The sequence below is a fragment of the Cololabis saira genome, chromosome 20 (assembly GCF_033807715.1).
Source record: "Cololabis saira isolate AMF1-May2022 chromosome 20, fColSai1.1, whole genome shotgun sequence".
In the NCBI taxonomy this organism is placed as follows: Eukaryota; Metazoa; Chordata; class Actinopteri; order Beloniformes; family Belonidae; genus Cololabis; species Cololabis saira.
Window position 1 is genome coordinate 32,750,355 of NC_084606.1, and position 24,351 is coordinate 32,774,705.

At 40.2% G+C, this 24,351-nt stretch overlaps 1 protein-coding gene across 1 annotated transcript in view; it reads right to left on the bottom strand.

Moving 5' to 3' along the window:
• Nucleotides 1-18,426: 18,426 nt before the first annotated feature.
• LOC133420508 (uncharacterized) overlaps nucleotides 18,427-24,351 on the bottom strand; it is a 75,866-nt gene continuing 69,941 nt past the window's right edge. The window contains exon 14 of the mRNA XM_061710203.1: nucleotides 18,427-19,739. Within this exon, the coding sequence (XP_061566187.1) occupies nucleotides 19,603-19,739 (137 nt within the window). The 3' untranslated portion in view covers nucleotides 18,427-19,602. The remainder of the gene's footprint in view (nucleotides 19,740-24,351) is intronic.

Below are 24,351 nucleotides of genomic sequence, written 5' to 3' on the forward strand. Positions count from 1 at the left end.
TGTTTGCAGTTCTATCAGCATTCTGGGAGCTGATTGGTCCTTACAGCATCATTAGCTGCAATACTTGCTGTTGAATCGCAATATAATAGTAGTATTAATATTTTGCATAACTACAGTCATATAATTCATGCAAGAGCTCAAAAAACTGTTTTAATAACACTAACCCAAATCAATATCAGAATCGAATCGAATCGGATCGAATCAAATCTTGATAATCGATTCTGAATCTTAAGAATCGGAATCGAATCGATTCTTGACATTTGAATCGATCCCCAGCCCTATTCGAAATGACTTAAAGCTTAAATTGGTTTGCTCTTGTGTCCACTGTTGATACCACAATCAACCATCTATGAATTTTGTTACTCTTGCTATCTATCTTTATTTGGATAAGAAGCAAGGAAAATGATTCAGCATAAAGGCCAAACGGAAAAAAAAAAAGTCAAATAGAATTAGTGGCACTCAACCCTCACCTTTTTACCTCTTTATTGATCTGGGAACAAGCTGCAGTTAACTTCTCAAGGACGGTTTGATTTGTGCTGGACTGTGTCATGCAGCTACAGTACGTCTGTGATGATTATTCTGTGTTTGAGGCAAATATTTTCTGATATATTTGTAACCATCTAACCTCGGAAAAGATAAGTTGAGAACAAATGAAGCGTGGAATCATCGGATTTGTGAGGGAGATTTACTTAATAAAATCTGAACACATACATTCTTTCAAATAGCCTGTTAAAGCTGGGCATACACTGTGCGATATTATTATATCGCAAATATAATATATAATATATTATATATATATGTAATAATAATAATAATAATAATAATAATAATAATAATAATAATAATAATAATAATAATAATAATATAATTATAATATTATATTATTATAATAAGAATATGTATGTAATATAAGAATAAGAATGTATATATATTATATATATATATATATATTATATTATTAATATTATTATTATTATTATTAATATTATTATATCGCAAATATAATATGTTATATATTATATATATAATATAATAATAATAATAATAATAATAATAATAATATAATTATATTATTATATTATTATAATAAGAATATATATATTATATATTATCAATATTATTATTATATCGCAAATATAATATGTTATATATTATATATATATATAATATAATAATAATAATAATAATAATAATAATAATAATAATAATATAATTATATTATTATATTATTATAATAAGAATATATATATATATATATATATATATATATATATATATATATATATATATATATATATATATATATATATATATATATATATATAATCCTCGAGACAGAAACGGTAACGACTAAAGGTACGGTGTGGTGTCACGACAAAGCATGCTGAGTGAATTGTTGCTTTGTCGTTGTTTTTTCTTTGTGTCTCTTGGCTGTGTTGTTCCACCACGTTCATTGGATGAGCATAAAACTGACATGTTTGTTTGGCTTGCCGTTCAATGCCGTCAGCGGCTACAGATACATGTCACTGCCCCACTTGGCACCTTATATAACTCACACCCAAACAAAGCTTCCTCTAACAAGACCGTTTAAAGGAAATACACTTAGAAAGGTCACCCCCGGAGCACTTTTAACACCACACTCCCTAATTTTTGTCTTGCGTGATATCAATACAAATGTTTCAAAGTTAAAAACATATGTTAGATATCTAATTTTGACACCGTGCTCGTATGCCTTAAAGCGGCAAGTGAGTGAGTCATAATCACAAATTGGAAATATGGCCCGCAGCAGCTTCGCTGAAGATGTGAAGTTGAGAAATGAGAGACTGAATGTGTCAGCTGAAGTGATTACATCTAAATGTGTTTTATTTAGCTGAATTATCAAACCCGGTGTAGAAAAGAAAAAAGATTTAGCCCCCGGGAAAGATCTTCCTCACCACTTTTAATGTTTTAGTCCATGTTTTTAACTTTTTTAATAAGTGTTATATAAATGTGCTGGCAGGAGGAGTTATCTATATCTCTTGAATATAATGAAATGATTTGTTTTTCAAGATTTACTGACCCTATTCATTTTTACACCACTGTTCCCCAGTCCAGGTCCCGGAGAGCCCCTGCCCTGCATGTTTTAGACCAGGGGTCGGCAACCCGCGGCTCCAGAGTCGCATATGGCTCTTTAGCGCCGCCCTGGTGGCTCCTGGAGCCTTTTCAAAAACGTTTTACCTTTTTTATCCTTTTTTTCTTCTTTTTTTCCTTTTTTTCTCTTTTTATTTCTTTTTTTCTTATTTTCCATTCCATTTTTCTTTTTCCATTTTTCTAATTTTTTTCTTCCTTTTTCCTTTCCTTTTTAATCTCGACATTTCGACTTTTTTCTCGAAATTTTGACTTTTTCTCGAAATTTCAACTTTTTTCTCGAAATTTTGACTTTTTTTTCTCGACATTCTGACTTTTTTCTTGAAATTTTGACTTTTTTCTCGAAGTGCATAATGAAGATTGTACTTCAACATTAATCTTGACATTTCGACTTTTTTTCTCGAAATATCAACTTTTTGCTCGACATTTCGACTTTTTTTTCTCGACATTCTGACTTTTTTCTCAACATTTCAACTTTTTTCTTGAAATTTTGACTTTTTTCTCAACATTTCAACTTTTTTCTTGAAATTTTGACTTTTTTCTCGACATTTCAACTTTTTTCTCGACATTTTGACTTTTTTCATGAAATTTTGACTTTTTTCTCAACATTTCAACTTTTTTCTTGAAATTTTGACTTTTTTCTCAACATTTCAACTTTTTTCTTGAAAATTTGACTTTTTTCTCGACATTTCGACTTTTTTCTCGACATTTTGACTTTTTTCATGAAATTTTGACTTTTTTCTCAACATTTCAACTTTTTTCTTGAAATTTTGACTTTTTTCTCAACATTTCAACTTTTTTCTTGAAATTTTGACTATTTCCTCAACATTTTGACTTTTTTCTCGAAGTGCATAATGAAAAAAACATCTTCCCCCAGTTATAACTAATATAGATACATGCAGCATGTGTCTAATAATAATAATAATAATAATAATAATAATGACTTGGATTTATATAGCGCCCTTCAAGGCACCCAGAGCGCTTTACAGAGATCATTATTCATTCATACACATTCTCTCTGGTGGTGGTAAGCTACAATTTGTAGCCACAGCTGCCCTGGGGCAGACTGACTTGCCTTCATTCTAAGGCTTATACAAGACTTTTCATTTTTTGCGGCTCCAGACATATTTGTTTTTTGTCTTTTTGGTCCAATATGGCTCTTTCAACATTTTGGGTTGCAGACCCCTGTTTTAGATGATTCCCAGCTCTAATATCCTTGACTGAAAAGGGGATTGCTTTACTCTTTTAATAAGGCATTTATTTGAAGCAGGTGTGTTAGAGCAGGGAAACATCTAAAACAAGCAGGGTGCCGGCTCTCGAGGACATGGAGGGAGGAAAAACGTTTTAGACGATCCCATCACTAGCCTATCCATGCTCTCTTTTTAAAAGAAAAAGTATCCTGACCTCTCAGAGCTCAGCGGGAAGAGCAGACACTCACACACGGGTGTGAGAACGAACACATTACCAGAGCTGCTGCACCATCACCGGTGTGGGTTTTACTGTGCGTAAGTGTGAGCGTGCACTTTCAGCCATTTCCTGCACAGATAAAGGTGTCGTTTTTTTATGCTTTACCGCCCTTTAAACCGCACGACCACTTTGATATTACAAAACTAAAACGCAAATATCGCACATGATGCCACCCTGTTATTAGCTCACTGACACGTCTCAAAGTAAAGACAAATAATGCAATGATGAGAGCACCAGGAAACTGGAAAGCTGAGGTTCAATGGGAAGGAAGGCTGCAAAGGGAGGGAGAAAAACTAGATTAAGACATTTTCTCTTGAGATGCCTTGTGGGCAGTGACAGCAAGAGGCTCTTTGTGTGTTTTTGTGAGACATTAGGGGCAGTAATTGAGTTGGGCTGAACAAGGCCGATGACCAGAACAAAAAGGTCAGTGGCTGGACTTTATTGGGTTGGCGGTTGGAAATGCTACTAAACCCTGCAGGCCTTGACCATTTGCAACAAATCATTTCCGACAGATAAACTAATCAGTCGCTGTTTGTGGATGTGTAACATTTACTTAGGCGCTACTAAGATTTTAAGTTCAAGCATCAGCGCGTTATAACTTAACAAGCCCACCCCAAAAAAAGTAGTTTAACATTTTGTGAAGATAGACTTGAGAACTCAACCACTTAGTAAAAATCTGAGAAAAATTATATTTATATCTCCACCAAAGTTATCTAAATGGGAATTTTTGCTATTTTGTTAACTTGACAGCATTTATTTGGGTGTCTGAAGTACCAAAGTGAAACTTGAGAAATCACAAACACACACAACTAAATCTGAAAAAGGGTTTAGATGTGGGTATTGTGACATCACAAGTCCAGATCAGAGCAGAATCATCTGCTGCACCAGTTTTATCTTCACCCAGTGTCACTTTTTGCTGCATTTTCTGCACCTTTGAGGCTGATAACTACGACGGAGTATTAGGGCCAAACTAAGACCCCGTCCACACGTAGCCGGGTATTTTTAAAAACGAATATTTCCCCCCTCCGTTTATAAAAAAATTTGCATCCACACATAACCGAAGATCTGCGTTTTCGACCACATTCATAACCTGTAGATCATCTGCGGCTCCCGGGAAGCTGCACCTCCGCGGGCACCGCGGCTCCGCGGGCACCGTAGGGTGCGCGTCGCCGCGTACCCTACGGTTGTAGGCTCTGTGTCGGTGTAACGCAGTAAGTGGTGGTCAAGACCAGAGACCATTTATTTAATAGCTTGGAGAACAGATGCTGGATCATCCGTAGTTCTGTAGTAAACAAAAGTCGCACGTCAGAGCAGATTTGTTGTTGTTTTGGCGCATAATGTGACGTTCGAAAACGCAAAACTCCGGTTGTGTGTGTCTACACGCATCTACATAAACGGAGTTTTCAAAAATCTTCACTTTGCCCGGAGTTTTTTTAAACCTTCGTTTATTTGCGTTTTCGTGTGGATGACAGGTCAAAACGGAGGAAAATATCTCCGGTTTAGCAGATACCCGCAGATATCCGGCTACGTGTGGACGGGGTCTAAGACAACACATTTTTGGGAAATTACGAGAATAAAGTCATAATATAATGAGAATAAAGTCGTAAAATTACGAGAATAAAGTCATAATGTTGCGAGAATAAAGTCGTAATATTACGAGAATAAAGTCGTAATAGACTAAAGTCGTAATATTATGAGAATAAAGTCGTAATATTACAAGAATAAAGTCGTAATATTACAAGAATAAAGTCGTAATATTATGAGAATAAAGTCGTAATATTACAAGAATAAAGTCGTAATATTATGAGAATAAAGTCGTAATATTACAAGAATAAAGTCGTAATATTACGAGAATAAAGTCGTAATATTACGAGAATAAAGTTGTAATTTATGAGAATAAAGTCGTAATATTACGAGAATAAAGTCATAATATTACGAGAATAAAATCGTAATATTACGAGAATAAAGTCGTAATTTATGAGAATAAAGTCGTAATATTATGAGAATATAATTTATGAGAACTCTAACAGAAAGAGCATCTTCTCCCCGTGTTAAAATGAGGAATATTGAGCATCTTGTGAAGTTATATTTATATATTTATAATATATTTATTCTCGTAATATTACGCCTTTCTTCTCAAAATATTACGACTTTATTCCCGTAATATTATGACTTTATTCTCGTTATTTTACGACTTTATTCTCATATTATTATGACTTTTTTTTTTTTGTCTTAGTTTGGCCCTAATACTCCGTCGTAGATAACACAAAGCCTTGCTGCCAGTTTTTTAAATTGCACAGTTGAGTCACATGTCTGACTCATCTCCTCCCCCTCCAATCCACCATCTCAAACAAAGTTGTAAAGAGAAAACTTTGTGTTGTATCTCTTTATGCTTTCAGACCAAAACATGCCACAGAAATGTAATAAATACCTCCTGAAACTGGGTCAACGTTTAGAGAAAAAGAAATGTGGCCACAGTCTTTTAGAAGTATAAAAGCATTGCATCCTGGGCCACGATAAAGAGATGCCTACATCACTTTAGTCTTCTGTGTAAGCAGGACATATTTGTTCACGTGACCTCTTTTGAGGGACTAGACATTGCTTAGTGCATTACTGCCCACGGTAAAAAAAAAAGAAAAACCACATTTTGTCTTTGCAAGTGAAACTCTAATCTATTTGCTAAAGTGCATATATTCCTGTTAGGGGCTACATATCATGTGCTATCATGTGCGGTCCAAATCATCCCCCCCTGTAAAACTGCCATCCCTCCTTTCCATCCCTTCAAGAGTAAGCCACAATAATCCTAACAGCTATCAAAAAAATGTAATAAGGTAATCTTTCATAATGTGACAACAATGTCATACATTTTTTTCTCATGTAATTTGAGCTAGTTATAGTTAATTTTTTGCAATCTGACCTTGTAATATACTCAGTACTGGAGTGGAGGGAGGATGAGGGGGATGAGGGGGGATGGCATCCTCCCTGAAATAAAAACGGTCAAAATCATCCCCCCTGTAAAACTGCCATCCCCCCTTTCCATCCCTTATGTCATTTCATCAATGAATGTGGTTTTACTACTATTTCAACATTTAGAGTCATCACCAGAAAAATAACATTTGACAATTTTCACCTGTTTCAAGTACATTTCCACTTGAAATAAGTAGAAAAATCTGCCAGTGGAACAAGATTTATCTTCTTATTAAAAGCAAAAAAATCTTTCAATTTTTCTACTTATTTTAAGTGAAAATCTACTTGAAACAGATGAAAATTGTTGTTTTTTCCAGTGATGAGTCTTGTTTTAAGTGTAATGAGATTTTTTTCCTAAAATGATAAAATGAGATATTTTAACTAAAAATAGACAAATATTCTTGTTAAGATTGTGAGTTTTTGCAGTGATCCATTTTACTTATCCTGTGAAGGACAGAGTCATATTGATAAGTTCAGAAAAGTGTTTTTTATTGTTGTGTTTTGATGTATTTGATGTAAGCCCAGTGGATATTTAAAGCTTACAGAAGGCTGCATTTAACTGCTGCTATGTCATTCCTGCAGTATTTCTGCAGGTGTTTTGGTCACTGCTATTATTTGTAATATATTATATTATTTGTAATCAGCACAAATTATCTGTCCCCATATGATAAAATCCACCATCCCCCCTGATTTTTTATACAACTCGAGTTCTGCTACCCCAGAATCTAAAACTCTGGGTGAATGTGGACCCACCATGCTCATCGTGTTCAGGTACTTCAGCGTTGAAACACGTCTTGTCACGCTATAAAATGAGCTTGTCACAAGGCAGCTTTGCTACAGCTATTAAAAATAGGCCTGACATAGTCTTTTGGTCACTTAGTCAGCAAATAGTTGATTTCATTGAGCTGAAAGTTCCCAGTGAAGGTTCATTGGAGAAGACACATGAAAGGAAGAAGCGTCGATACACAGAATTAGGGGCAGAAGCTGAGCAGCGAGGATGGAAAGTTGGAGTTCCTCCAGACCAGTGACATGTAGGGGTTTCATAGCTAGATCAGTAGTCACATTACTGGGGCAACTGGGAGTATGTGGGTGTTTATTTGAAAGGGAGTGAGATCTGATGTCAATGCCAGGTGTGACACATAGAGCCGTCCCCCTGTGATGGGATTAGAGGATGGATGTTAGCAGAGGTGGTAGAGGAGACAAAAATTGTACTCAAGTAAAAGTACTGTTCAGAATAATATGACTCAAGTAGAAGTAAAAAGTAGTCATCCAAATAATTACTTGAGTAAAAGTAAAAAAGTACTTGGTGAAAAAACTACTCAAGTACTGAGTAACTGTTGAGTAACGTCTGATTTATTTTTTTAACACAACCATTCAAACAGACAAAAGTACAAAATAATCATCTTCAGGAAAATTAAATCAATAAAATAAAATACATTAAAATTAATAAAAAATAACTTAAATTAAAATATTCTTAAAGTAAATTCAAGTACTTTAATAAATAATAAAATAAATAAAATAACAGAATAAAAAAGTAAATTAAGCACAAGTAGCACAAAATTTCAAGCCTTTGTACTTTTCTTTTTTAACCAGGCAGAACTAGAACAAACATGAACTCATAGAAACTCTGTGTGTGTTTGAGTCTGTATATGTGACAAAACATGCAAAAACAAACATTTTTCCCAAAGAATCACCCAGTGATGTCATGAGATTGACACGTACGTGGATAAAAGGGATAAAAGAAAAGTAACAGCTCAACGTAGCCTAATGTAGCGGAGTAAGAGGAACAGTTTCTTCTTCACAAATCTACTCAAGTAAAAGTAAAAAGTATAGTGATTCAAAACTACTCCTAAAAGTACAAGATTTCCCAAAACTTACTCAAGTAAATGTAACAGAGTAAATGTTACTCGTTACTACCACCTCTGGATGTTAGTACCAGGTCTAGGCAGGGCTGAAGTCTGCAGGAGTGGGCTTGTATCACGTCTCTTATCTGTGCCTGGCTTCTTTGTCTATCATCCAAAAGTGGATTTCTGTAACATAAAAACAAAGGTTGTGCACTAAATCTCGTGTTGTAAACTTAATTAGAATTGACTCTAATTAAGCTGTTACAAATTATGTAACTCGCCGTCTGCAGGAGGAGAAACATAATTGTCTACAACAATGTAATTGACAGATGATGCGGCTGTATCACACTTGATATTTAATTTGTGTTGGTTTAATAGGACACTCCAAAGCAAGGATGTCTCATTTCATTAAATGCATCATGTTGCACCTCTTCACATCCTCCACTTGCATCCTGTGTTGGATGGAAACTGGGAAATAGCTGTAGCAAAGCTGCCTTGTGACAAGCTCATTTCATAGCGTGACAAGACGTGTTTCAACGCTGAAGTACCTGAACACGATGAGCACGGTGGGTCCAGGTTCACCCAGAGTTTAGGTTCTGGGGGGGTTGGTAGCAGTACTCGAGTTGTATAAAAAATCAGGGGGGATGGTGGATTTTATCATATGGGGACAGATAATTTGTGCTGATTACAAATAATATAATATATTACAAATAATAGCAGTGACCAAAACTCCTGCAGAAATACTGCAGGAATGACATAGCAGCAGTTAAATGCAGCCTTCTGTAAGCTTTAAATATCCACTGGGCTTACATCAAATACATCAAAACACAACAATAACATCGCTGTGCGATTAATCGATTTTAAATCTAAATCGGGTTTATTAATCAAGACGATGTTAAAAAAAGGAAAATCTATTTTCCTTTTTTGCAGCTGGCTGCATTACAGACAGAGCTCGTCTAGTCATCTTAGTTTGGTCAAGAAAATTGTAAATGTTGTCACTTTACTAAACTCAAGGAGGATTTACAGTATCTTTCAATTGCACTTCATTCCCAATAGGGAAATTTGTTTGCTATTTTTCTTTAAAAATAAAATATTTGAAACAATTTATTCCATTGTCTTTTGTAGTTTTACCAAAAAAATCGAAATCGAAAATCGGGTTTTCAGAGAAAAAAAAAAAATCGGGATTTTATTTTTGTCCAAAATCGCCCAGCCCTACATCAAATACATCAAAACACAACAATAAAAAACACTTTTCTGAACTTATCAATATGACTGTCCTTCACAGGATAAGTAACATGGATCACTGCAAAAACTCACAATCTTAACAAGAATATTTGTCTTATTTCTAGTTAAAATGTCTCATTTTCGTAAAAAAAAATCTCATTACGCTTAAAACAAGACTCATCACTGGAAAAAACAACAATTTTCACCCGTTTCAAGTAGATTTTCACTTAAAATAAGGAGAAAAATCTGCCAGTGGAACAAGATTTTTTTCGCTTGTAATGAGAAGATAAATCTTGTCCCACTGGCAGATTTTCCTACTTATTTCAAGTGAAAATTTACTTGAAACAGGTGAAAATTGTCAAATAAGTTATTTTTCTGGTGTTATTTTTCTGGTGATGACTCTAAATGTTGAAATAGCAGTAAAACCACATTCATTGATGAAATGACATAAGGGATGGAAAGGGGGGATGGCAGTTTTACAGGGGGGATGATTTTGACCGTTTTTATTTCAGGGGGGGGATGCCATCCCCCCTCATCCTCCCTCAACTCCAGTACTGGTTGGTAACACATGATATGTAGCCCCTAACAGGAACATATGCAATTTAGCAAATAGATTAGAGTTTCACTTGCAAAGACCAAATGTGGTGGGGTTTTTCTTTTGCAGGGAGGAGTACGGTTCTCAACCAGAGAAGGCTTTCCGCCTCTGCGTCGGGGATGAATCGTTTTAAATATCTTTAGGTTTTTTTTGGGGGGGGGGGGGGGATTTATGACCAAGGTAGAATGCAGTGAAGGTTTTGACGGGTTGTTATATTCTATTCCTGGTAAATAATAGAGCTTCACAGATGAACGAGCTATTGCTGATAAGTGCTTTCAAAGCTAAAGCTTTTCCACTGAAACCAAACGCTGATGAAAGAAAACGGTGGAGCAAAACAGCAAAAGTACTGCAAAGTCATCACCAACAACAACAGGCGCCGCATTGACTCATTAAAAGAAAAAACGATTTGTTTTTGGCTCTATTTGAATAGAGGAAACGATCTTTGTGGCTTGTGCCTTTGTGAGTGTTTGACTCTGAATGTTGACTCAGACCACTGTTTCCTTTCACACTTCTGTATTTGTCCTAACGATATGGAAATGAGACTTAGCAAAAGATCAAGTTATGGTAATTTGGCATCAGAAGCCGCTTGGCGGACTCTCTTAGGCTCAAAATGTACTTATGTCCAGACAAACAATAATGCATTTAATTTTATAGAGAATTATTAATGCGATTTGAAGCAGAATTCACTGCCTGGGCCGTGAGCTTTTCTCCTGAACTTAACCCTTCCTCGGGGTTCCTGCATAATTTATAAAAACGTAGTCTTGATTTCCTCCGAGTCCCGTCCAGAGAGGAGTCATGTTAGTCCTGAAAGAGGAAAAAGCAGCAGATGGGGAAATGACCTTGCATGAATAATTAGACTGTTGTTGAGTTTGTTTTCTGACAAGCAAGTATAAGATTGACAAAGCAAAACAGACAATTTAATCTGCAAGTAGCAATTACAGTACTTATTTGGTGGATGTAATTTTCTAAAGGTAGAGAAGGATGTTTCAGATAATTGAACGAGAAAACAGAACATAAGTGAATGTCTCTGGATCTTTATATAGAAGCTTTGCTCGTTGAATCGAGACTAAAAATAAGACTGAATACAGAGTTCTGTTTAAACGTCTTATTGAAGGCCACTGACAAATACACTGCTTAAAGTGTGCATCATGACTTTTTTTTTTGTATTTATTAGAAATGTTACATCAGCGGCTTCATTTTTCTGTTGGAGTGATGACATTCCTGTCATTCAGACATTAGACACCTACGCATGAACGTTCCTCTCGGATTCCTTCAGATATAAAACAAACTGTAACTGAGAGCCACAGGCAAGAACGCACTGTCAGTTTCTTACAGCACAGTCTCCATAATAATTGAAAGGGTCTTCAGAGACGCTTTATTCTGAATGTGAAGTGAGCTGCTGATTGTAAAGAGCCGGGCCGGGAGCTGAACACGGGTCAGCTGCAGGAGCACCTGTTGAGCAGGTTAGATATTGAACGCCCCAATACTTTCACATAAGCGGAAGGACATTTTTGAGTCTAGTTCAGGGGTCGGCAACCCAAAATGTTGAAAGAGCCATATTGGACCAAAAACACAAAAAACAAATATGTCTGGAGCCGCAAAAAATAAAAAGTATTGTATAAGCCTTAGAATGAAGGCAACACATGCTGCATGTTTCTATATTAGTTATAACTGGGGGAAGATTTTTTTTTCATTATGCACTTCGAGAAAAAAGTTGAAATGTCGAGAAAAAAGTCGAAATGTCGAGAAAAAAGTCGAAATTTCGAGGAAAAAAGCCGAAATGTCGAGATTAATGTTGAAGTACAATTTTGAGAAAAAAGTCAAAATGTCGAGAAAAAAGTCAAAATGTCGAGGAAATAGTAGAAATTTCGTGAAAATAGTCGAAATGTCGAGAAAAAAGTCGAAATGTCGATGAAATAGTCAAAATTTCATGAAAAAAGTCAAAATGTCGGGAAAAAAGTCGAAATGTCGAGATTAAAAAGGAAAGGAAAAGGGAAGAAAAAGAGGAAAAAAAGAAGAAAAAAAAGAAAAAAATGGAAAAAAAGAGAAAAAAAGAAGAAAAAAAAGAGAAAAAAGTCAATCATTTTTGAAAAAGCTCCAGGAGCCACTAGGGCGGCGCTAAAGAGCCGCATGCGACTCTAGAGCCGCGGGTTGCCGACCCCTGGTCTAGTTAAAGGCGTAAAATAGTCATTTATTTTGGCGTGCTTACATTAGATGCCATTTTGCAGGAAATGTATATTTTATCATGATTTAAAACTGCTTGCTTCACATCATGAAGACATTTCACATCCCTCACCATCTAATGATAGTCCTAGGGTTGTTTCAACTCCCGAATGTTCCTTTAAAAGTCCTCATTCCTATTTTCTCTTCTTTCAAAATGTTGTTTTCATTTGTTGTGATGAATGAATTGCTGTGTTTGGGTTTTGCTCATTTTATTTTCTACCATTCTGTTGCATTTTCAGACATTTTTTTTATTTGTAATGTTTTCTTGCCGCACCGTGTCTCGGATTGCGTGTTTCACCTGAGGCCCAGGACGAGCAGACGCCGCATATACACATCCAAAACCCTGTCAGTGCCTCTGCATAGTTCATTAAATTGCTGCCACTCACTCAACAGCACGGACATTAATTTATTTATATCAATATTTGGCCGAAGAGACAGTCCATCAAACTCTCCCTGCTCTCTCCAGCTATTTAATGAGTAAATGACTTTCCCCAGAAACCCTTCGCTGCACCGTATGGCCATGTTCCAGGTCAGTGAAGGTGACATCCGTGCTGCATGCAGCCGTACGGCAAGGTGATGTAACGTCTCTCTCTGCAGGATTTCTTTTTTTTTTAAATATGTGAAATCCTTATTAATAGTCTGTGCGGGGAAGCTTTTATTTCTGAAGTGTTCGAGCCAGCTCTGCTGCAAGCGCCGAAAAATTATGCACAAAATCAGCCGGCCGAGTTCCAAAGCTTACATCGAGCCAAATAAAAGCACTGATACACTTTAGTGAAAAGATGTCGAGACTGCTTATAAAGAACAGTAAATGCACATTCATCATCCGTGGGTCCTGCAGCAGCCTATACCCCGGTACTGTGCATCACCACTAAGGGTGCGTCCAAATACTCCCCTCGCCCTCGTTTTGATCCGTCCCCCTAAATTTTGCGTGTTCCCGTGAGGGTAGTGGTGTCCCAATTCCTCTTTTCACCTAGGGGGAGTGGGCATAACGAGGGCGAGGGGCTGAAAATAGCCCCTTCACATCGAGTGATTTCACATGCTGACTTCGCGAGCGCAGGGGTTATAAAAATTTCCCAGAATGCTTTTCGTCGTCATTTGCGGACTGAATCCAAAAAAAAAACATGGCGGACATTTTTTTATTTTTTAGTGAATAAAATCAATATTTTGAGTTAGTTTCTGCATAAAAATGCGTTTTGATTACATTTCTAGCGAGAAATATATATTTTACTTTCATAATATTCACTCAGTGAATGTACATAATCCCTTTTTTGTCCGTTGTTTGCGAAGATTGCCTCGGACTCGTCAGATTTGTTTTGGATGTTTCTGATATAATAGTTTTCAGAAACCACAAAGCTGTGTAAGCTGTCTGGGTAATTTACACACTTTCAGATAAAGCTGAAGTGAAGATAGTGGAGCTGATTTATGGTTCTGCGTTAAATCGACGCAGAGCCTACGGTGTAGGGTACGGCGTACGGCGTACGCATCGCCGCGTAACCTACGCCGTAGGCTCTGCGTTGGTGTAACACGGAACCATAAATCAGCCTTTATTCTGGCGAGGATGCAAAAACAGGCAAAAAAGTTATTATGTACATTCACTGAATGGCGTAGGTTACGCGGCGACGCGCGCCGTACCCTACGGCGTAGGCTCTGCGTCGATTTAACGCGGACCCATACATAAGCTCGGACTGGGCAGGCAGAAATCTCAAAATTTTCGGAGCAAATTTCTTAACAGGCGTAGCTACAACTGTTAGATTTCATCTATTAAACCAACATTTATCTTCCTAAATGATTTATTTCCTCACCTCACCTCACCTCATCTTCTCCCGCTTATCCGTTACCGGGTCGCGGGGGCAGCAGCCTCAGCAGGGATGCCCAGACTTCCCTCACCCCAGACACCTCCTCCAGCTCTTCTGGGGGGAGTCCGAGGCGTTCCCAGGCCAGCCGAGAGACATAGTCTCTCCAGCGTGTCCTGGGTCTTCCCCGGGGTCTCCTCCCGGTGGGACATGCCTGGAACACCTCCCTAGGGAGGCGTCCAGGAGGCATCCGGTACAGATGCCCAAGCCACCTCAGCTGACTCCTCTCAATGTGGAGGAGTAGCGGCTCGACTCCGAGCTCCTCCCGGGTGACCGAACTCCTCACCCTATCTCTAAGGGAGCGTCCAGCCACCCTGCGGAGGAAACTCATCTCGGCCGCTTGTATCCGCGATCTTGTCCTTTCGGTCACTACCCAAAGTTCATGACCATAGGTGAGGGTAGGGGCGTAGATTGACCGGTAAATCGAGAGCTTCGCCTTTCGACTCAGCTCCCTCTTTACCACGACGGCCCAGTACATCGACCGCATTACTGCGGACGCTGCACCGACCCGCCTGTCAATCTCACGCTCCATTGTTCCCTCACTCGTGAACAAGATCCCGAGATACTTGAACTCCTTCACCTGAGGCAGGACTTCTCCACCCATCCGGAGAAGGCATGCCACCCTTTTCCGGTCGAGAACCATGGCCTCGGTCTTGGAGGTGCTGATTCTCATCCCTGCCGCGTCGCACTCGGCCGCAAACCGCCCCAGCACATGCTGGAGGTCCCGGTCTGATGAAGCCAACAGGACAACATCATCTGCAAAAAGCAGAGATGAAATCCTGAGGTTCCCAAACCGGATCCCCTCCGGCCCCTGGCTGCGCCTAGAAATCCTGTCCATAAAAATTATGAACAGGACCGGTGACAAAGGGCAGCCCTGCCGGAGTCCAACATGCACCGGGAACAAGTCTGACTTACTGCCGGCAATGCGAACCAGACTCCTGCTTCGATCATACAGAGACCGGACAGCCCTTAGTAGAGGGCCCCGGACTCCATACTCACTCAGCACCCCCCACAGAATGGCACGAGGGACACGGTCAAATGCCTTCTCCAGATCCACAAAACACATGTAGACTGGTTGGGCAAATTCCCATGAACCCTCGAGCACCCTGCTGAGGGTGTAGAGCTGGTCCAGTGTTCCACGACCGGGACGAAAACCGCATTGTTCCTCCTGAATCCGAGGTTCGACTATCGGCCGTAATCTCCTCTCCAGTACCCTGGCGTAGACTTTCCCCGGGAGGCTGAGAAGTGTGATCCCCCTGTAGTTGGAACACACTCTCCGGTCCCCCTTTTTAAACAGAGGGACCACCACCCCGGTTTGCCACCCCAGCGGTACTGTCCCCTTCCTCCATGCAATGTCGCAGAGGCGTGTCAGCCAAGACAGCCCTACGACATCCAGAGACTTGAGGTACTCAGGGCGAATCTCATCCACCCCCGGTGCCCGGCCACCGAGGAGCTTACGAACCACCTCGGTGACCTCGGCTTGGGTGATGGATGAGCACGCCTCCGAGCCCCAACCCTCTGCTTCCTCAGTGGAAGGCATGTCAGTCGGGTTAAGGAGATCCTCAAAGTATTCCTTCCACCGTCCGACAATGTCCCCAGTCGAGGTCAACAGCTCCCCACCAGCACCATAAATGGTGCCGGCAGAGTACTGCTTCCCCCTTCTGAGGCGCCGAACGGTCCTCCAGAATTTCCTCGAGGCCGACCGAAAGTCCTCCTCCATGGCCTCCCCGAACTCCTCCCAGACCCGAGTTTTTGCCTCCAAGACTGCCCGAGCCGCGGCCCGCTTGGCCTGCCGGTACCTATCTACTGCGTCAGGAGTCCCACCGGCCAACATAGCCCGGTAGGACTCCTTCTTCAGTCTGACGGCATCCTGTACTTCCGGTGTCCACCACCGGGTTCTAGGATTGCCGCCACGACAGGCACCGGAGACCTTGCGTCCACAGCTTCGAGCCGCCGCGTTGACAATGGAGGCAGAGAACATGGTCCACTCGGACTCGATGTCCCCCGCCTCCCCCGGGATCCGAGAGAAGCTCTCCCGGAGGTGGGAGTTGAAGATGTCCCTGACAGAGGGCTCAGCCAGACGTTCCCAACAGACCCTCACAATCCGTTTGGGTCTGCCCGGTCTGTCCAACCTCCTCCTCCGCCAGCGCATCCAACTCACCACCAGGTGGTGATCAGTTGACAGCTCAGCCCCTCTCTTCACCCGAGTGTCCAGGACATGCGGCCGAAGGTCAGATGAAACGACAACAAAGTCGATCATTGACCTCCGGCCTAGGGTGTCCTGGTGCCACGTGCACTGATGGACACCCTTATGCCTGAACATGGTGTTCGTGATGGACAAACTGTGACTCGCACAGAAGTCCAACAACAAAACACCGCTCGGGTTCAGATCGGGGAGGCCGTTCCTCCCAATCACGCCTCTCCAGGTATCACTGTCATTGCCCACGTGAGCGTTGAAGTCCCCCAGTAGAACAATGGAGTCCCCAGTTGGAGCACCATCAAGTACTCCTCCCAGGGACTCCAAGAAGGCCGGGTACTCCCCACTGCTGTTCGGCCCGTAGGCGCAAACAACAGTGAGGGACCTATCCCCGACCCGAAGGCGCAGGGAAGCGACCCTCTCGTTCACCGGGGTGAACTCCAACACATGGCGGCTGAGCTGGGGGGCTATAACCAAGCCCACACCAGCCCGCCGCCTCTCACCCTGGGCGGCGGGCTGATTTATTTCAGCCAGCATAATTCTCAACAGCAGGTTTCTCTCCCGGGACGATGGCGTGGGTCAACCCAGCGATCACGTCTGTACGTGAGCTGCGGCTCCTCTCATCTCCAAAAACGTCTAGTCAAATTTCTTAACAGGCGTTATTTGGATAAACTGAGCCCAGGTTGGGGATCTTAACGGTTACTCTTACGCCTGAAAAAATATTAAAACTTAATAGAGTGGCATATTACGACGGAGTATTAGGGCCAAACTAAGACAAAAAAAAAAAAATGGAAATTACGAAAATAAAGTCATATGAGAATAAAGTCGTAAAATTACCAGAATAAAGTCATAATGTGAGAATAAAGTCGTAATATTACGAGAATAAAGTCGTAATATTACGAGAATAAAGTCGTAATATTTTGAGAATAAAGTCGTAATATTAAATATATTATAAATATATAAATATAACTTCACAAGATGCTCAATATTCCTCATTTTAACACAGGAAGAAGATGCTCTTTCTGTTAGAGTTCTCATAAATTAACACTTTATTCTCGTAATATTACGACTTTATTCTCATAAATTACCAATTTATTCTCGTGATGTTACTTTTTTCTCGTAATATTACGACTTTATTCTCGTAATTTCCAATTTTCTTTTGTCTTAGTTTGGCCCTAATACTCCGTCGTAGCATATTAACAGCGCTACAGCTGAAATTAAAACAGCTTTTGTCTCTCAGCTTCCTGATCAGGGTAGGGATGAAAACGAGGGGTAGGGGGAGTATTGGGACAGGCACCTGGGCCAAGTGCCCTAGATCTCAAGTGCCCTAAAATATCCCCCTTCTTCTTTTAGGGGGTAGGGAAGAAAAGAAGGGCGAGTGAAGAAAAGTAGGGGGGGTATTGAGATTGGGCCTAAGGCCCTGCCGTCTACACCTCCTGGTTTCTATGCTGATAAGAAGCTGAATGGTCTCCGTCCTTCTACTAAAAGCACTGGTACGGTTTTAAGTTTTCATTCCACCTCAGTTCATTTAAAGGTCGGAAGAGGCTGGCAGCACTTCTTCATGTTCTTGAATTCAGTTTTAACTTTAGTTCATAGGTGCAGCCATTATTTATGCTGAATGATGGTTTTATTAACTGTTCTCCCATCCGTGCAGTCATTTCTTCTTCTTTCCACGTCGACTGTTGTCATCACAGCGTTGCTTGAGGACCTTGGAATTGCATCTATTCAGAGATGGTTTTCAATATTTTATTTCTTTTTCTTTGCCTTACACGAAGCAGTCGAACTGGAGAAATAATATTAAATGGTTGTAATATTTTTGCAGACTCCACAACATCAATCTTTATGAAAGGTGTTGGTTTTTATGTTGCGGCTGACATGTTTCTCATCGTTTCCATTAGTAGTGAAAGAAAGAAAGAAAAAAACCCCAGCAAGGATGATTTATATAACACTATAACAAACAGGATTAAAACTGTACATGATGGAAACGTCCCGATGATTGAATGAAAAAAGAAAAACTCAAAGTTGGAGATATATTTATAAATAACTGGCATGAAAAATCAAGTTACATGGAAAAAAATATGGTTATTTAGATAGCAGGCGATGCTCTTTAACTCTTTCGATACATCTTAGCTGTACATCGTGTCTTCACGTGTACATTTTATAACAATCCATATCATTTAAGTAGAAAACAAGCAAATCAATGTTAATAAAAATATAGTTTGATCACAGCAGAATGACACAAAACAATATATCTAGTGAGAGAGTGCAGGTATGCAAAACACATTTGTCAAACAGTTGTAAAATGCTAATGTGAACTCAAATTCAAAATATGAACAATTTAAAAGGATTAAATACATAACATTTGGTGCCATCGTTAAACATATTTCCATAGAAAGTCTTCAAAGAGAACATTCTGCATTATTTATGAAGACTTTCTCAGACAGGAAAACTAAAGCAGCATCAGCTTTCTGCTCACTTGCTGTAATCCTTTCATTACCAGATTAACCAGGTCTGCACGCAGGAGCATCCTGCTGCAGAACCAACGTCCAGTCATTCACAAGGTCGAGCAGCGAGTCCTGATGACATTTACCCACATTTGAATACATTCAGAGAGTTCTGTTGCAGCTAAAAAATGAAATTACTGACCAGTGAGGAATAAATAAGGGTTTACTCCTCATGATAATAAACAATCTCCGCTTCCTTTCCCACAGCTACCCCGGCTCATTTGCAAAAGCAGCATGCTGCATGTAATGACGGATGGCCTGAGCTGGCTCTGTAATGCCGCTCCGCCTGGGTCTGTTCGGGCCAGCGGCTCAGCTCAGGACTGGCACATCATCCTTCAGCTGACATAATGGTATGCCTGAGTTCGCAAACTTTTTTTGAAATGTCGCTCCTGAGCCCCGTGCCAAACCTTCCTGATGGAGTTCCACCTTCCAGCGAGTTTGTAAAGCAAATCTCAGGCTGCAAGCGTGAGACAAATGTATTCTGGGGATTTCATCATGTGTAAACGGCTGGTGACATCCAAGCAAGAAATATATTTTTTCAACAGATGGAGCAGAACGGGGGTTCGTTAAAGCCGGGGCTCTTGCAAAACTTTGTGGTGCGTCAACGTGGCGTCCCCTTCCGCCTCAGCTCCAGGGTCTGCAGGCCCTCCTGTCGACCCAGAGCGTGCTGCGTACCGACCTTATGGGCCGTCTCGGTGGCCGTGATGTCAATGTGGGCGTACCTGGTGGAGCTCTTTCCTGTGAAGACACAACATTATCCGCGTTATAGCCAGTACTCGAATTGTAAAAAAAAATCAGGGGGGATGGTGGATTTGATCATATGGGGACAGATAATTTGTGCTGATTACAAATAATATAATATATTACAAATAATAGCAGTGACCAAAACACCTGCAGGAATACTGCAGGAATGACATAGCAGCAGTTAAATGCAGCCTTCTGTAAGCTTTAAATATCCACTGGGCTTACATCAAATTAGGGCTGTGCGATTAATCGATTTTAAAAATCTAAATCGGATTTATTAATCAAGACGATGTTAAAAAAAGGAAAATTGATTTTCCTTTTTTGCAGCTGGCTGGATTACAGACAGAGCTCGTCTAGTCATCTTAGTTTGGTGAAGAAAATTGTAAATGTCACTTTACTAAACTCAAGGAGGATTTACAGTATCTTTCAATTGCACTTCATTCCCAATAGGGAAATGTGTTTGCTATTTTTCTTTAAAAATAAAATATTTGAAACAATTTATTCCATTGTCTTTTGTAGTTTTACCAAAAAAATCGAAATCGAAAATCGGGTTTTCAGAGAAAAAAAAAAAATCGGGATTTTATTTTTGTCCAAAATCGCCCAGCCCTACATCAAATACATCAAAACAACAATTAAAAAACTGTTTTCTGAACTTATCAATATGACTCTGTCCTCCACAGGATAAGTAAAATGGATCACTGCAAAAACTCAAAATATGAATATTTGTCTTATTTCTAGTTAAAATGTCTCATTTTAGTAAAAAAAAAAATCTTATTACACTTAAAACAAGACTCATCACTTGAAAAAACAACAATTTTCACCTGTTTTAAGTAAATTTTCACTTGAAATAAGTAGAAAAATCTGCCAGTGGAACAAGATTTTTCTGCTTGTAATAAGAAGATAAATCTTGTCCCACTGGCAGATTTTCCTACTTATTTCAAGTGAAAATTTACTTGAAACAGGTGAAAATCGTCAAATAAGTTATTTTTCTGGTGTTATTTTTCTGGTGATGACTGTAAATGTTGAAATAGCAGTAAAACCACATTCATTGATGAAATGACATAAGGGATGGAAAGGAGGGATGGCAGTTTTACAGGGGGGGTGATTTTGACGGTTTTTATTTCAGGGGGGATGCCACCCCCCTCATCCCCCCTCAACTCCAGTACTGGTTATAGCCAACCACAGTTAGCACAGTGTAAAAAGACCAGCTCAAGGTTTTCTTTACACCATTATAATGAAGCCCTCACACTAAAATAGGGCGTATTGTTCCTCCCACAACCGCAGCTCCTGTGATCATTCGGACACTGAAACCCACTGCTCCACATTAAGGGTGGAGTTCAATAGAAAGAGCTGCCGTCTCAAGAGGAAGGGTTTAAGTACATCTGTGGGAGAATGAGAGCGGCTTGAATAGAGCAGCAGACCGACGGGCAGGTTGGGTCAGTCTGCTGAGATGCAGGAGCCTGTTACCATGACCGCACTTCAAAGGAAAAACTGTCAATTAACCAGTCGATCTATGCTCCAACCCTCGACCGTGATCACAAACTGTGAAAAGAGTGAGGTTGCGAGACATTGCAGCGGACATGAGCTATACACATAAGGGTGGCTGGGCTGGTCATTAATACGGCCAGGAGCTCAGGCATCCAGGAGAAGCTCAGCGTAGAGCTGCTGCTCCTCCGCATGGACATCAGCTCAGGACTCTCTCAGGATAACCTGGAGCTAGGGTGTGTTTTTGGACGAAAGAGTTTATGATGAAACTGTATCAGTCAGCTGACTTGGAAACACGCCAGTGTTTCCTAGAGATGCACCGATTGATCGGTCACTGATCGGTATCGGGCCGATAATACCCCTATCGGTTTTGATCGGAGATCGGAAAATAATAGTTCAGAGCAGGCCGATCTGATGACGTTTACACCAACAAACGCCACCCGCCCGGGCGTTCCCACACCTCAGACCGAGGTGACCTGAGGGGGCGTGGCCGGCCTCGCCGGTGCAGGAGTTTTACAATGTCTGAAAAGGACAACACATTTGCAGTTTGCAAAGTGTGTGCAAAGGAAATACCCCGAGGAGGAATGTTACAAGGGTTTTAGAGAGTGACATGTCTGCTGTTGTCTGTGTTGGTGCACATGTTGTGTTGTTACATAATTATTACCACAGGAAAACTGAAGCTAGTAACCTACACTTACTCTTTGTAAGCCGAGTCTAAATCGTCTCTAATGGTCTCTAGAGGGTGAAAAATTGCTCATTGCCTCAGCATGCGATAAAACAGTCAATTCATGATACTTTCTCATCTCCTAATTTTTATACCTAATAATACAATGTCATGTACATGAGACAACAATAGACAAATTTATGGATTTCTCGCTGTGATCGGTAATATCAGGATCGGCAGATACTGCTTTTGGAGACCGGTTTAGTTTAGTTTAGTTTATTAAGAATCCCCATTAGCTGGTACCGTAGTAACCAACTAGTCTTCCTGGGGTCCACAAAGAACAACAAAAATATAAAACAGTCAATCACATCAACCACAATATATCATACATTTACAAATTCAATTATAAAATATCTGATGTTAAAACACTTAAGACAAACATTTAATAATTTTATGAACCTAAAATTAATTTCCACTAAAACACGGAACCATTCGACATACAGCCAAGTCAACATTATAATCTAAAATCTAAAATAAGATTTAAGTTTCTTTTTAAATACTTTACTTTCTATACGACAGAGATAGTGAGGCAGATTATTCCACAGGGTTATTGCTCTATAGGTAAAAGATCGTGATAAGGCATTTGTTCTTGGGTGAGGCAGCTCCAGCTGACCTTTGACCTCTAGTGTCATGGTCATGCACAGTACTTCTAAAAACAATATGTTTAAATAAAAAGTCAGGTGTTTTACTGATCAACACTGACTTAAACATCACAGCTGTGTTTAAAGCTAACCTGTTTACTACTGTCAACCATGAGAGAGAATCATGCATGCGGTTAATATTTGATCTTGTAGAGCAACCCAATACCAGGCGTGCAGCCTTATTTGGGGCAATCTGCAGCTTTCTGAGCTCACCTTTAGCGGCAGATCCCCAGACCACAGAACAATACTCAAGGTGACATAATACTAAACTCTGCACAATCTGACACAAGAGGGGTCGAGCAACAAAGGAAGCACATTTCCTAGATACCAACAGCTCTTCCCGTCTTTAAGAGGATTTGACTAATATGATTACTAAAAGAAAGTCTGGAATCCAACATAACATCCAGAAGTTTGACACTCTCCACTTGTTCAACAGTCACATTATTTAACTTTAAATCTAGCTTTGGGATACAAGATAACTTATGTCTTGAACCTAATAAAATGCTAGGTCCCATCAGATTGGTCTCTGCAGAGTTTGGAGGTCTAAAACACATCTCAGACTTTGCGTCGTGTTCTCCGGGCAATAATCACTGAGTGCTCCACTGACCTGCTACTGTGGGGGAATGATGTTGCCATGTTGGGGGTGGGGGATTGGTCTGTAATAAAAAATGTAGATACGTAGCAAATGCCAAAATAACATTAATATAAATGCAGTTTTCCCAGCAGAACATTTCAACAACAAGATGAGGAGGCTGGATAAGGTATGACATTTAGAAAGGTAATGGGCCTTTTTCACTCTTCCTTTGGAAACAAAGTGATGGCTAAATAATTAATAGATTAACTGCTAAAAGCAAAAAATTTGCATCATTCAAAGAAATTAGAGGGTTTTGTTTTTGATTGCAACAACAAAACTCTTCTGAATCACCTTGTTAAAAACAACAACAAAAGATGCAACGGTTCAGAGCGAAGTGGATCTCTGCCCACGCCAGCTGCTTTACTAAAAGTATGACATAGCATCACAATACAAACCTGAAAAGAAACTGAAAAAAAACTACAAATGATTCAGCTGAGGGCTTTACACGCTCTTCCATACGGACATTACAGACATTAACATAACTTTGTTGCACTTTCATGTGAGAAAAATCAAGCAGATGTCAGGGTTTAACCACGAGATATCTCTGAAATGTGTTGCCATGTCGTGCTCGCCAATTTAACATATCAGCGGTCCCGGGAGGAGGATCCCATTAGAGCCGGCGAATCCACAGCTGTGATCCGAGCACCCGTGTGACCCCGTGGCGGTGGCGAGGCAGACACCCCTTCTCCGAGGTGACAGATTAATGAGGCTGCACGCTGGGATCTAAACTCCAACGCCGGCATTAGACATTAACCTCATTCATGTCACGGCTCAGACGCTTCCCGTATTCTTGAAGGTAACGACTCGTAAGTCAATTAGTTCCCGCCGCCACGTCTCCGATGACAAGGACTCAGCCGTCTTTCTCCCCGAGATAAGAAGTAATTGTCTCAATCACGTGGAAGAGGTTTCTATAACGGCGACAAAGGTAAAATAGAATTACTCATGAGTCATGTATTTATTTACGACGACTCTTCCTGCCGGGCTGAAGTTGTCACGCTGCCGTGTTGTAGGCAGGCGGCTTTAAATCAGTCTGCGGGGTTTGAACTCTGGAAAAACGTAGCGTGACTCACTGAGAGCTCTGAACAAAGACGAGAGCACGCAGACGCCACTGATGTCATCTTG